The 14895-nt window shown below is 37.9% G+C and overlaps 1 protein-coding gene across 8 annotated transcripts in view; it reads right to left on the bottom strand.

Annotated features, from left to right (window-relative positions):
• ZMYND8 (zinc finger MYND-type containing 8) overlaps window positions 1–14895 on the bottom strand; it is a 102384-nt gene that overhangs the window by 7639 nt on the left and 79850 nt on the right. For 7 of the 8 annotated variants that reach the window (XM_044440407.1, XM_044440406.1, XM_044440410.1 and 4 more), the window contains 5 exons: window positions 9615–9980; window positions 8321–8511; window positions 4447–4527; window positions 818–896; window positions 90–329 (listed from right to left, as the gene is read on the bottom strand). In XM_044440407.1, coding sequence (XP_044296342.1) covers window positions 90–329; window positions 818–896; window positions 4447–4527; window positions 8321–8511; window positions 9615–9980 — 957 coding nt within the window. Of the gene's footprint in view, window positions 1–89; window positions 330–817; window positions 897–4446; window positions 4528–7002; window positions 7118–8320; window positions 8512–9614; window positions 9981–14895 lie in introns of those variants that run through there. The other variant, XM_044440414.1, reaches the window with a different exon arrangement.

Genomic DNA, 14895 nt, shown 5'->3' with positions numbered 1-14895 from the left:
AATAAAATGGAATTAAACAAGTTCTGCCTGCTTGCAAACTGGTTAAAAAAGTTTATTACAGTTTCACTGTAACAGCAGTGGCAGATTACCTGACTGTGTGCAGGACTTCATATGTTCTGGCCAGTGTGCTTGCTGGCAAGGGTAGTCACAGTAGCTGGTGTTCCAACAACAGTAGAAAATAGCTTCCTTTTTGCAGTTAGCACACCACTGCTTCTTCTTAGTTTCATCCACAGCTTGCTGCTTTTCCAGTTCCAATTGCTTCTTTACTTCTGCAATCAATCGGTCTCTTTCTTGTTCTAAACTTTGCCGCATTTCAGCCATTGTGAGTTCTAGGTAATAAATGGACAGCATAAAATCAATAGTAAGTACAAATAGCAAAATATACACTACTATTGTATTGAATTGTATTGTACTATTGGTGTTAGCCTGAGATGCATCAGTAACTTCTGTTCCAAAAATATCACCCCTAACTGTACCTGCAATATGAAGAAATAAATCTCAGCACCTTACACACTTTTAATTACTATTTGGGTGGACAATTTTGCAGTGTAACTCCCCATCAAGATTTCTAAAGGAACAGATTTGGATAAAAGCAATTTGGGTATCATAAAAACAATATAATTTACTGTTTTGTCTGAGTTGGTCCACTGTAACTGACTCAACACATGAACAACAGCTTGGCACAGCATGTTTTAAAATATGTTCCTTTCACATAAGAACAGTATGTACTATCACAGATAGTCACAACTGGGAAACTGCCATGGCTTTAAAAACAAGTAGTAACATTTTCTTTATTTTGAAGTGCACTTGTACATACCCAGATTATGTTTCATTTCAGACAGTTCCTGTTGATGTAACCATTGCAGCTTCTCTATTTCAATTCTCAAACGACGAATCTGGAATATCAAATAAATAATTAGGGCAATCATTAGTTAAAGAAAACATAAGAGTTTGACTTGCTTTTTAAAATCTGTAAATGTATCCATATAAACAAAACAATATCTCTGAATCGACTCTGTCCCTGTTTATTACACACTAAATCAGGATTGTTGAACTTCAGTGCATGAGGCCAAATTCATCCTGACGGGTCCCAATCTAGGCCCCGGGGTTTCCCAGGCCTTCCCCTTGCTTCCATCTCTTTTCCCTCTTACTGCTTATAATTTGGCGGTTTCCTGACTTTTGTGCAATTTTCCTAGTCCAACCCATCCAAAGAGGTTGAAATACCTTTCCTAAGGTTTAATTACTGGCACCAAGAGTGTTAAAACTTCAATATGATTGCATTTTTCACCCTGCTTTTGTTTGCCTTTCACCCTGCCCATCACTGGAATTCAGCCCAAGAGCTTCCCTGAAATAGAATTCAGCTAACAGATAAATTATTGTTTTGTGGAAATTATATTTAAAGAAAATGGGAAAGGAAGGAATGCCAATTCTAAGATGATGCTTTACAAGAACTTCTGATGACAAACATTCATGGCATTATAACATTACAATTCAATCATCAGGGGGAACATTTCAGTTTTTCAATCAGAATTAAATATTCAAGCACCAGATGATTTTAATAAAAATAGCAAATAGAGACTTATATTTCCTTTGTTTTAAGAGAAAACTATAGAGCTAGAAAAATATTTATGCTGTTTCATTTAATGAATTAACAAAGGAATTAAGGACAGCACAAACAAATTCAAAATAGAATTCAGTCATCAGAAACTGTGCTGAAAATGAAGCAAAGATTGGCCTTTTGGCATTTCAGTTTTTTTAGTGTGTAAGCTTTCACAGTGGTTTATTTTGATAATCTTTTTGTAAAGATCCAGCAAAATTGGATAGGAAATGAAGCACTTGTTCTGCTCCAAAAAAGCAGATATGATTTGATCTGTTACAGAATCTCTAAAGGAAAATTAGACATTCAGAGAAAACTACATGTTATACAAATCAGCATAGCAGAATTAAAACAAGAATGCCCTATATGAACAATGTTTAAGTTTGTTCCATTTTTTCTAAAGTTAGTACACTTTGAGGTGTGGAGGCCAGAGATAATATCCTATCACCATATTCAATAGTGGATGGCATAAGTAAAAAAGCTTGGCATAGCCAGAAGGGCTCAACAAAATAAGCTCCAACTGTCTCAATTTTCCTTTTTTCTGTTGCTGCAAGTTTAATTTCATTTTATGTCATAAGCAGCATTAAGAATATTTTGGTAAAGGGCAGTCTAGATAAAGTACATTTAGAAAAAAATGACTTACAGAAAAAATTGCTCTGCTTGTTTTTTTAGATGAAGCTTTTTTGTTAATGCTGTGTCATACCAAATGTGTTCCAGTTAATCATACACTGCCCACACAATTCTGATTAGCATAGGCATTGCACATCTCACTCTCTCCCCTTTTCTAAGTTGGAAGGAAATGGCAGAGCAAAGTATGTCCATGAACAACAGGGGAGTAAAGAGCAGGAGTACAAGCTCTCGTTTTTTCAATAACAGCCTTCCTATTCCTCAGGCCCTATAGCAAATAACAACTCTCTCAACACTTAAGTAAATTTTAAATAATATATTCACTATACAAATTGAGATGGTGACACTGTGATAAGAGCAAGGATAATTAATTTGTCTAAGCAAGTCCCAGAGGAGAACTAGTTAAGTGCGGAAAGAGAATTTTGGAAAACTAGTTTGCCATACATATCAGAAAGTATAACTACTATATTGGACTTCTTTACATTTATTAACAACCCATTTAAAAACCAATGGACTGCTGTGCACTAGTGAGCACATTACCTGAAGTAAACTAAACCCTTCCACTTTTCCATATAACCCATAATCACCTCTTTTGCAAGTGGTGCAGCATGGCACAAGAACCTGAACTATTGGGTTGCTTAGGGGCTAAAAGTAGCAGTCTGGATCACACATTAGGCTGCTCCACCTATGAAGGAACCAATCATGAGTTGTGCAAGTCACCAAATTTAAAATGATGGGTTGACATTATGTGTGAACAAGGTCACTGACATCCTTAGCATAGTAGCAGCAGTTTTCTGAAGAACCTTTTCATGTTCTATACCAAGGGTGGGCAACCCACGGCTCCAGAGCCACACGTGGCTCTTGAACCCCTCTGCTGCGGCTCCATCGCTCAAAACACGCGCCGGAACAGCCACTGATCTGCTTGAAGCTCCACTCAGGAAAGCAGCGCTAGCTAGTTAAGTAAATCAGCTGGTTAAGTAAATCGCTACATTCCTCTGCTAAACAAGCTTCCTGTAGGCTCTCACGTTACACAAAACGCTGCTGAAAAGATTCTCTTTGTCCCAATGTAATCTCCTTCAACTGAATGGTAAAAGCTGTGCTTGGGACCTGTCACAATTCACATCTGTTTATCTGCTAATCAGTCACTAAACACACCTATATCTGCGACCGGCGCCAATTTACTGAGCTTTCCCCCCCTCCAACCATAGATAAATCCGAAAAAAAGTTTCTGAAGAAAATCGAACGTTTAATGGTACATGGGTAGATTTATTTGCTTTTACTGCTGATGAACTTATGGGGTTTGCTGTTTAATGCATGCAGCCCTTTAGCACTGACTTAGACTCTGCAGGAAGCTCCTATTCAAAATATATGAAAGGAATCCTACTAGTTTATAATGTAAGATTAAAAATAACAAGTTTTAGTGACTGAGCTGCAGCTAAATCATAATGAAGATATAGATTTACTTCTTGGTTTTAAAAAGATTCTTATAAAAATTCCAGCAATATTATTACATTGGGAGAGGGATGTTTGTTCAATATTTCACCACGTGATAAAAGGATGAGGCACACAGAAGCAGACGGCATTTTTGGTTTGCTGCTAGTGGATAATAGAAGTTTGGCTTTTTGTTTCATAAATACGAGGACTAAGATAGACATTGAGCATTTTATTTGAAAGTAACTTTCAACCCAGCATCTTTTTTTTCAGAAAACAAAATGTTTTTGTTGCATGCAGAAATAAAAATTTGTTTTCTCTGTAGCAGTTCATTGATTTCATAAATGCAACACACTATAGTTTTTTTATACATAGCATAAAGGTAAAAAACTATATATGCAGTGTTATCTTCATTTTAGATGTCAAAAAGGTTTTGCAGCTCCCAGTGTTTTCTTTTCTGTGGGAAATGGGTCCAAAATGGCTCTTTGAGTGTTAAAGGTTGCCGACCCCTGTTCTATACCTATACCTACAGCTTACTGCACCTCTCTCAACCAGCATCCAACCAGTAGTTTCCATAATAGGCATATGAATAAGGGTCTGCCTGCAAAACTTAAACATCTAGCTAGCATGTTAAGTCACCTTTGCTAAGTTGGGAAGGCATGGCCTTGCAACCAGATGGGTGACCCCATGTGGAAATAAGCAGGGAATTTAACTTATGCATGGCTCCAACTGCATTTACTTGTATTCTTTTCTAAAAGAAATGTGACCTGCTGCTGGCAAAAGATACTAACCTCAGCAATTGTGCTCCCAGTTGTATTTTTTGAAAGGTCGTTGTATATTTCAGTCATGGTTCCTTTTATGGCATCCATCATCTGTTAAAAATTATTAAGAAATTAAAAGTGATCTTGCTTTTTAATTTCTTTATTCTGTGAAAAGAATCCTTAATTTTTGCTTACATCATACATGCACACTTTTCTTCAAATAGATTTTTCATTCTGTCTTGGAGATATGTTTTCTATTTTGGATGCAATTAAAAAAACCCAGAAAACAAAATTGCATCTTAGGTAAGTCTTATTTTTAATTGATTTTAATTGGGAATTTATGATATGGATTTTATTGAAACAAATCTTGATGAATTTTTTAAAAAGAAATACCCACTCCGTTTTTTTAAATATTGTATGCTACCTTGAGAGGGTTCCATTCGTAAAGATGACCAAGAAATAATGATAGATAGGTCACATTAATCCTGTTATAGTCCATGGGGGTCTTTATTCCATACAACATGTATGGAAATGAACAGCTAAATTGGAGATCCTATGTTTAGCTAACTCTAGGATTGTTCTAGTTTAGTCCTTTCTAGAGGCTCTGCTCTTAATGTCACCACGGATAAAATCCTAGAAATCAAATAACCTTCAGGACCACAACAAAATTGCTTTCATCTTAATTTTAGATGCCATGTGCAACATTGAATGTACTACAAAATACTTGTGGCTTGATGAACAATCACTTGAAATTTCAGACATTTGGTTTCAGCCTAGTTTTCACAAATTTTCTTCAAACAGTATTAAATTATAATCTTGCCATGTACCTGTAACCTGTCAAAGCATTCAAAAGCACTAGTCCCCATGTAAAAAGCACAGAATTCAGTACTTGCATCACTACCTCATCCAAGCCTCAAAACAGCAATCAGAATGCAACTTTATTTGCATGCATTGATCAGGAAGAAGACAGCATTTGAAAAATGTTTTAAATTTTAACCCTAATGATTTGAGGATTTTAAATGAAAACCCTGGGAATCTGTTCCACATTTAATGTGTCAAAAATGAACCGAGACTGTTACCTCTTGAGGACTTGAGAGAATGAAACGATATGCCTTTAAACTTTTATCTTATGTAACCTTATGCAAAACATTCAATCACTAAGAAGTTTAATGTAACTTATTAAAGACCATTCTATTGCCTCCACCACCTCAAAATAGCAAAGCCGGAACATTACACCGAACATAAAGAATTCCTCAGTTTACTCTTTCATGTAAACTTTACTTAACTTCTTACTTCATGACATCATCATATTTTAAAGTCTGACTAAATCACAAGCTTAATTAACACAATGGCGCTGTGAAATCCAGAGTTAACCCAACAAAACCTAGAAAAGATTCTTAAAATAGAAACAATGGTAGGGATAAAAAACTCAAAAGCCACATTGCAAACTTTCAAATGATCACCCTCTCAAGACAGCTTCTTTCTGAAATAGCAAAGGCATATGATTGTGCTGAAGCTGTATTTTTTAAACAGAACCCTTGAAAAAATAACAGAAATTAATTTTATTTAATGCTGTTCCTACCTTGACCAAAGTGGATTTACTTACTTGTCATAAAGATTGTTTAAGTTGTGTTGGCCCTGTGTAGCCCCATTTGTGGTACTATTGTTCACCAGCTGTGACACATGGGGAAACTTTCACAGCTGTTATTATAAACTGGCTAGCTATGCACTGATGGCTGATATTCGATAAAGCACCAAAACAGCCTTGCTAATTCATATTATGACAAAGAAGGTTTGGCTACTGGATTTTGAGTTGAAGGAAACAACACAGAAAAGGTTTGAAATCTGTCTCAACCTACAATTTCTCCCACAACATCACACTTTAAGTTATTTGCGAATGACCAAATATAAAAAAAGTGTTTCTTGTGGTGGAACAAAGTGATTTTTTTTGCTTTGTAAACTCCATGTCATCTTGCATTGCAGCAGCTACTTCTGTAGCTATTTTGTCAGTATCTTAGTAAGTCACAGGAGTTGCAGTACAGTATCTATAGACTCGAAAATGGCACAATGGAGAGAATGTCATAGAAATTGCAATCTGTACTGTCAGTTGGTACAATTCAAAAAACAAAAAACAGATAAGCATGCTTAAATATATTTGCCTATTCACTGTGATGAATACGTCTTCACTTAATAGGGAAAGGAAAGATAAATAATTATTAACCTTGTGCTTTACCACTGAGCTACAGGCAGAGTTCAAACATAATAACCCATACTCATACCCAATCATGGTGTGTTAACCAAAAAAACCCCCACAATTCACAATTCAACAAGAAACCATGGGATCTCTCATGGAAGAAACCATGGTTTGCTAGTGCAGTTGAGTTCAGACAACGGAATAACCCATGTTTCAATAACAACCCATTGTTTCAGGAAAAAACCATACTCAACTCTGAACGTAGGTTATTTTATCATCTGAAGCTTGTCAATGAGCATTTTGGATGACATACTAAGTTGCCCTGTGAATAAGCCTCAATGGACTGAATGTTTACATAACTCACAACACACCCAGCAGACAACTGAGTTTACCATATGTTGCTCCCCCTTCCGCTCAAGTCTTCCTGCCAGCAATGGCACATATCCCAATGTCCTTTATGGTAGAACCCATCGTGTTTCCCTTCTGTTTGGCTTCTAAGTTCTCCACCTGTTTGGATGAGACAGGCAAAAGAAAGCTCCCTCTGTTGCCCACAAACTCCCATCTCAGGTAGCCCTACACTGAACTGAATGGCAATTGCAGAATCCAATACACTTCTCCCCCAATAGTCTACAGTGAGATTGCCTGAAAAGGGGTCACAGCTACTTCTCTACAAGACCTCTCTGTCCCAGTTGGCTCTGGTTCAGCATTTTCATTCTAACATCATTACTCTTCATAGTAAAGTGGGTAATATTCTCTTAAGCCTAGAGTACTAAGTATGTTCCCTCACTGACCCCATGGGTCCTAACTAGTGCTACCCCACTCCTTTTATCCCCCTGCAAAGACCATCTGTAGCTCGAACTCTTACTCATTTGAATTGGAACACTTGAGGATATGTAACTAAGCTGGTCTGCAACCATTACTTTTCTTCACCTTTCTCCCACTCATTGGAGACTGTAAACTCCTTGGGGTAATCTCTTGTTCATTTTTCCTACATTCTTCTATCTCTTACATTAAATACGTTTAGGTTATTGCCTCCCTTAGAAGCTTTGCTCCTTGCTCAGGCTCCTCACTCATGAGGAGTGTTCATTCTGTAAGACATCTGCAAGGCTAAAAGAGGTACAGCTGGGATTTATGCACCCCAAGCAGGTGCCTAGTTTGCCCCTCTGCTTTGTCTTAGACCTCTTTAGGTGTGGGAAAGCTTCATTTCTCTCCTCTTGAATGGGTGGCAACATCTGCTAACCAGCACATGGATGATTTTTGATGTGAACTTCCACCCCCTGAGCACAATTTTCCTATTCTGCTGAGGAAAAGGTTGAAGTTGTTGTTTCTGATGTTGATACATTAAATAATGATATGCTAGCTATATAAAAGTAGTATCAGAGATGAAAGATGAATGCAATGAGGGGGTACCTCATAATAGAAATATGATGTGCATGTGTATGTTCAGAAAATACCATAAATGTTAAAAATGATAAAAATTCCAAACTTCTGATTTTGGAAAGCAAGGGCAAGAAAAGTTATGGTGCTTCAAGCTACACATAAGCAGCCAGTTTAAAATATTGCTGTAAAGGTTGGTCCATGTCCTCAAAGGTTAATCCTATACATGTGATAGTAGAGGAATAATCATTTAGGGTGGATAACAATCTTTGTTGCATGTTATCCAATGTTTTAACTTCAGAGTAAAATTTATAAGAATTTTTAAAAACTTACTTTACTAGTATACTTAGCAATATCTGCAGCCACATCCGCTGAAGCTGTCGCTATTGGCAAGTCTGTATTAACTGAAGATGAAAGTGTACTTGCTGATCCAGAACTGGTTACTATAGAAACAGGTTGAGTGCTGGTAACTAAGGTAATGGTTGATGTTGAAGTACTCTGGGTGATTTCCTTTTGTTGTACAGCTAAGGATGCAAAACAAACACACAAGTGAACCACTACATATTTTAATGCATTTGAAAAATAAATAGCAGGCAAACTCTTTCCTGAATATTGTTCAGTATCTTTCAGTTTAATCTTAAATATTTGTATTGCTGCACTTGTGTCTGAGTATGACAGTAATTCTTGCAGTAGTGACATATGCTCTGTGACATTATGCTGGCATGGCTATTCGTGCACACTGGGCCAGAAAATCTTAGGACAAGTCATTAAGTTATTTTGGAGATGAAGGTATTTTGCATAGCAGTGTTCCTTATCTATATTTTGGTCTATAACTACTTGTTTTTTTGAATGTTGGCCATACTAACTGGAGCTTATGGAAGTTGATGCCCAAAAAATCTGGAAAGCACCATTTGGGAAGGCTGATTCAGATAATGTACATACATAATGGTTTTAACACCCATTGTAAAATGTCCTCTAAATTATACAAAAGTGCCATAGCTTTCTTAGGACCAGCAGACTTTCTTGCTTTCTTAGGACCAACAAGAACGCTGCAAAATGAAACTTTTGAGAATGAAACTCAACAACTTTTGAGTTCTCCAGAACTATTTGAGGGTGGACTTTAAGAAAACTGCGGAGAAGATTAAAGAGGCATCATGTTGAAACCCCAACATTTGCAGTTTGTGCAACACTTTTAATAATATGGAATATGTGAGGTATCAGGTAAACTTAATAGATTATTCTCTATTAAATGCAAAACAGATTTGTTTGAAACAAAGGCTGTTGGGACAAAAAAAGTAGTGGCTGTTCTTCCACTACTTTGAAATATAAAATCTAGCAGTTATCCACATCTGACTCCTTAAAATTCCTTTATCTTCAGAATCTTGTTCCACAGACAGAGTAATCATCAGTTTGCAAAGGAACAATGATTAAAACTACAGTGGGATGATCATGAAATTCATATTACAATTAATAGGGTATAAATACACAAACAAGTATATTTACACTTAACTATTAAACTGATAGAATATTTTCCTCACTTTCACATGTTTACAATATCCATATATATGAAAAGATTATTAGTTTGGGATTCGTGAGCACAATAACCATTGCAAAACAGTGGAAATACCTTTTACAGCTTGTCTTGTCTGGTATCTTGTTCCTTGGGAAGACTGAGGTTGCTGCTGCTGACTCTGTTGCTGCTGTTGCTGCCTTTGAACCTTTTGCATATGCCATTTCTGGGAAGACGTTTGAAATTTGTTTGATGAATTCCACACTACCCTCTGGACAGCTGGGGCAGTTTCTTTTGGTAGGAGTGGCCTCTGCTTTTTCACTGGGCTACCAGTGGCTGCAGCTGGAGTGCTGAGAGAAGATGTAGTGCTTGTGGTGGCTGTGACACCAGCTGGAGGAGTTTGGGAGGCTGATCTAGTAAGCACCTGAGTTTCAGAGGGAGGCTGGCTGCTCACGCTTGAAGAAGGTGGCGTTTTAGTTGGAGCTGCATGGGAAAAAAAAGCACGATACTGATTCTTCCTGACCATTCAGAATTATCAGTGCCAGCTTCTCCTCCTTCCAGGAGGATGGAGGGAAGGAGGTAGAATATAACACAGATATCTATGCACTTAATTCATTCTATTGCATGAGTTGAAAGTTGCATTGTTCCCAGTTACCTAACTTGGGAAAGAAATCTGCAAATGCTATACCTGTATGAGTCAACCTGGAAAGAAAATGTGTGCAGTAAAAGATAACAAGCTGTAAGTTCTACTTGCTCAAAGAGCATATCTACCTAGCAGTCTCACATGTTATTTATAATCTTTTGTTCTGGTATTGTTTTTAATTACTTGGATCATTCAATTGCCCTTTATTGTTACACAATAGATGCATCCAAATGTCCTGCTAAGCCACACTGCAAATAAGGCAAGGTGGGCTGGATGTTGACAGAATAACTCACAATGTGCTAAACAGATGATCAGGGTTACTGTGGGTATTTTCACTCCTCCTTTTTCCCAGGTCCTCTGGCCAGTAGTGGCACACATCCCAAGCACCTTTCCAATGCAATCTGTATTCCACCATCCCTTGCAAAATCATCAGCCTTTTTGTTATTGGTCTGCATGCTGAGGGCATGTTTTTTCTTTTTCTGATCTCTTCCCCATCTCCCTTTCTCCTACCACTACATGCCTATATGTTTTGCTGTTCTTGCTGCCTAATTCTGTACACCTTTAAACAATCTGTAACAGAGCTGCTCCAGATTACCTTTTACTTCTTGGGTTTGGATGACATGCCAATCCATTGTGAATCAAACCCCCTCTAGCACAAGCCATGGCTTGTGAGGGTGGCTTGTTGCACCAAAGTATGCCATTCTGTGGGAATTAGTCTGGATCATCATGGGTACCAATCCATGATCAGTTGTCAAGTTTTATGAAACCTGTCAGTTCTAATATTGCATTCTAAAGGGTCTTTGTTCCCATTACAGAAACACAAAATTGATGTTACCTCCAATTTTACCTTTTTCTGGGTATGTTTCAGGCATTGGCTACCTTAGGCAGCATCACACTCTTTTAATCATGTACAGTATCACAGCACTGCCATTGCAGAAGCAATAGGGACATGTCTGTCATATTGGTTTCATTGACCATTTACATATCACATGTGCTCAGAATGACCCAAAATGACCACACTTGTGCTACCTTGATCAAGGTCCAAAGTATGCTCAATGGACTTCAATGAGATAAGCCAGGAATTTGGAGCAGTTAAGAGAGGATCAAAATGAATATATTTGAATGTTATCATATCTATAGGTGAAAGATAGTGTAACAAAATATTACTGACAATCAGTAACAGATCCATATATAATATTCCCAGCTTAGTAAGCCAGTTTATTAATAAAGCATCATTTATTAATCTGGGAAACTGTACTGCATCCTCAAGGAGAGTGACTGTTAAGCAGGCCAAATGTTGTATATCTAATCTAGAAACAGAGAATCACAGAAACAGTGAGTAAGAAGGGGTCTCCTGGGCCACCTAGACTGACCCTTGCTCCAGCCAACTCTACTCATGAAATACCTGTCATGTGCATGTCCAGTCTATCCTTGAACACTCTCAACATTGGAGCTTCAACCACCTCCCTAGGGGTCCTAACTGTCGGGAAGTACTTTCTGGCATCAAAAGTGAACCTACATTCTGGCATTAGTAAGAAGAGATCTTGACCTTATTCTTTGTGACAGCCTTTGAGGTACTTGCAGAGGGATATCATGTCCCCCCTCAGTCTTTTCTTCTCAAGGCTGAACATGCCCAGTTCCCTCAGTCTCTCCTCATAGGGCAGTGTTTCCAAATCCTGGATCATTTTTGTTGCCCTCCACTGGACCCTTTCTAATTTACCTGCATCTTTCTTCAATCTTGGTGCCCAGAACTGGACACAGCATTCCAGGAGAGGTTTGACTAATGAGGAGTACAGAGAACCCACTACTTCTCGTAATTTGGAAGTAATACTTCTGTTAATATATTAAGTAAATCAAGCCACTGTTAAAAATTAAATTAAAAAGCCCAAGAAAGTGAAAATCCTTTCCTAGACAGTGGAAAAATCAACCAAGTAGGTACCAGGAAGATCTAAAGAGAAGTTTCACATTTTGGGATCCATCAGAAAAAGACTACTCACAAATTGCTCGCTCCAAATCTTACAAGAAGGGCATCAAGTAGATGTTCTCAGGCTATGAGGCAAGAAGATATGGGAAGAGGTAGTCCATTCAAGTACTGTGCCCCAAGCTGTGAAGCCTCTGTACATTCTAATAGCACGATTCAAAGCACAATTATCTATTTTCAGTGTTCCAAATATGCCTTCAAGAGGAGGTAATCTCCTATAGCTTGCTCATGCAGATACATTTTCCACCAGTCCTTCATCTCATCTTTTGTAGATGCTGAAAAGCATTGATTGGCACTAGACAGCACCATGAATCTATTTATAGTATGCCCAGTACTGTGTACTGCATGTGATCTGATTTCTCTGCCTTGTGTGCAAGTTCCTCCTGGTCTGCAGTTCAGCACTCAGTTGGTCACGTCACTAAGAAGCAGTCTAATCAGCTAAAAGCAAACTGCATCCCAGGTTTAAGTCCTGTTTATTCCAACAGGAAGCACATGCCTGTACATTCAAGTGTTCCAACCAAACTTAACATTTGAATAATTTGATATTTCTATTCTAACACAATACTTACTCAGAATTGTGAAAATGCTTAGATTTTTCAATCTTGAAAAGCAAACCTCAATAGGTTGAAATCAGAACAACTGCGCTCTGTTAAGCCACACTCTACATGTCTCCTTGATGTAGAATATGGCTTGGCTGATTTTAACAATGTAGAAAGAATTATTGAGAAGTAAATTTGCTTTGAATTTATGGCACTGAATGTACTGCAAGCGTATTGAGGGTCCAGATGCTGACGCATGGATGATTAGACAGTATGGCCCCTTGATACATGGTAACTCTAATTTTAACCACAGGGTATTCCCTAAATAGGTGAAACACTTACCACAGTAATACACACAGTGTGCATTTAAAGGAGCATATTCCCAAATGTGTTAAAACAAACATTATGAAAGAATTACTTTTCGGATTAATTTTTTAACTTGTTTACTACAACCATGGTTCTGCAACAAAATGTTGCAGCATATCCCAATGTATGTGTGTGTGGAGGAAGGGGTTAAAAAACAACAAACAACAATGCAGACAGGAGTCCTTTTTCTAATTTAGGACTGTCTTCAAATGGAAAACTTATTTTTATTTACTTTAATATTTGAGCATGAAAAGCAAGACCAGTCTTCTGGAAACCACTGCAGCATAAAGCAATCCATGCTATTGAATTTGGAGTACTGGGAGGAGGCCTGAAGACAAAGTATCTTCCAATTATTTTTTATTGTGCAATACAAAAGCAACCAAACCAGACCATTTTAAAAAAACTAATAAATAGATAAACTGTTGTATTTGACCAATATTTAAGGGTGGTGGGGGGGAGAATCCATAGCACTGGTTACATTTTATGTTAAAATAAAACTTAACATACCATTATTATTCATAATAATTGTGTCTATACATCAACAAAGTATACTTGAACAAAGGCACCTCAAATATCCATATATTTTCATTTGTAAGTTATGCCTAATCATCACCCCTCCTTCAGAAATCAAGATTTCATTAAGTCTTCCACCCATGGTGTTTTACTGGGAACTGTTTATCTTTCCAATATTATAATATTTGTCTTTTAGCTTTCAAGAGGACACATAAAATCAATTTATGTTGACCTTGCACTAGATTCCAAGAGATGGGTAAATCAAAAGAACATGCATATCCTTAAATATTAAAGAGTTTTCCATCACAAAATATATCCAATTAGCTCCTCCCAAAAAGAATTGTTACTGAGCATTGCCCAAATATAAGGAGAACAATTAGCAACACTACAGTGAGAGGAAATTTATGCAGATGGATCTTTAATGCAACCTGAGAGGCAACAGGACTTTTTGATTGAAAATTCAAATCAGTCTCAGCCCAACTTCAAACATGCTGTATTAACAATAGACAAAGCTACACAATTGTTATACACTGCCATTTTAGCACAGTCCTTCATCTGCAACTGGGCATAGCAGTGAACTATACTGGAGGCGGGATTGCACATTACTACCCTCTCAACTCTCTCACTATGGATTAAAACCAATGGAAAACATTGCAGGCTTTTAGAACTATCTCAGCTCCAACTCAAGCCCAGACAGGATCACTGCACAGTTATTTTAAACAACTCAGACTGGGTCCAGGTTGCTTATTGAACCCCTTGCCTGGGAGTTGTCTTGGCAAATGTGGGTTATGCAAAGGTTAAACAACCCATGCATAACTCATGGCCTGTTTACATGACATGACAACCCCAAAGCAAGGACTGCGTATTCAAAATGGCTACAATCGCACAGTGGGCTGGGCTAACATGTTGTGTCAAAAGTCTATTGTTTCACTTGTGGCATTCATTGTAAACCAACATTGTGGGTTTGTCTGCCACAGCCCTTTCCAGCCTACGATATGGACATTGTTGTTGCTAGTTGTGAAGTCGCATCCAACCCATCACGACCCCATGGAAAATATTCCTCCAGGCCTTCCTGCCCTCCACCATCCCCCGGAGTCCACTTAAGCTCACACCGACTGCTTCAGTGACTCCATCTAGGCACCTCATTCTCTGCTGTCCCCTTCTTCTTTTGCCCTCAATTGTTCCCAGCCTTAGAGTCTTCTCCAGTGAACCCTTCCTTCTCATTAGGTAGCCAAAGTATTTGAGTTTCATCTCCAGTATCTGGCCTTCTAAAGAGCAATTAGGGTTGATCTCCTCTAAGACTGACTGGTTTGATCTCTTTGCAGTCCAAGGGACTCGCAGGAGTCTCCTCCAGCA

The sequence above is a fragment of the Varanus komodoensis genome, unplaced genomic scaffold, assembly GCF_004798865.1.
Source record: "Varanus komodoensis strain SLA01 unplaced genomic scaffold, ASM479886v1 scaffold37, whole genome shotgun sequence".
In the NCBI taxonomy this organism is placed as follows: domain Eukaryota; kingdom Metazoa; phylum Chordata; class Lepidosauria; order Squamata; family Varanidae; genus Varanus; species Varanus komodoensis.
This window is presented reverse-complemented; position numbering and strand designations above follow the sequence as displayed.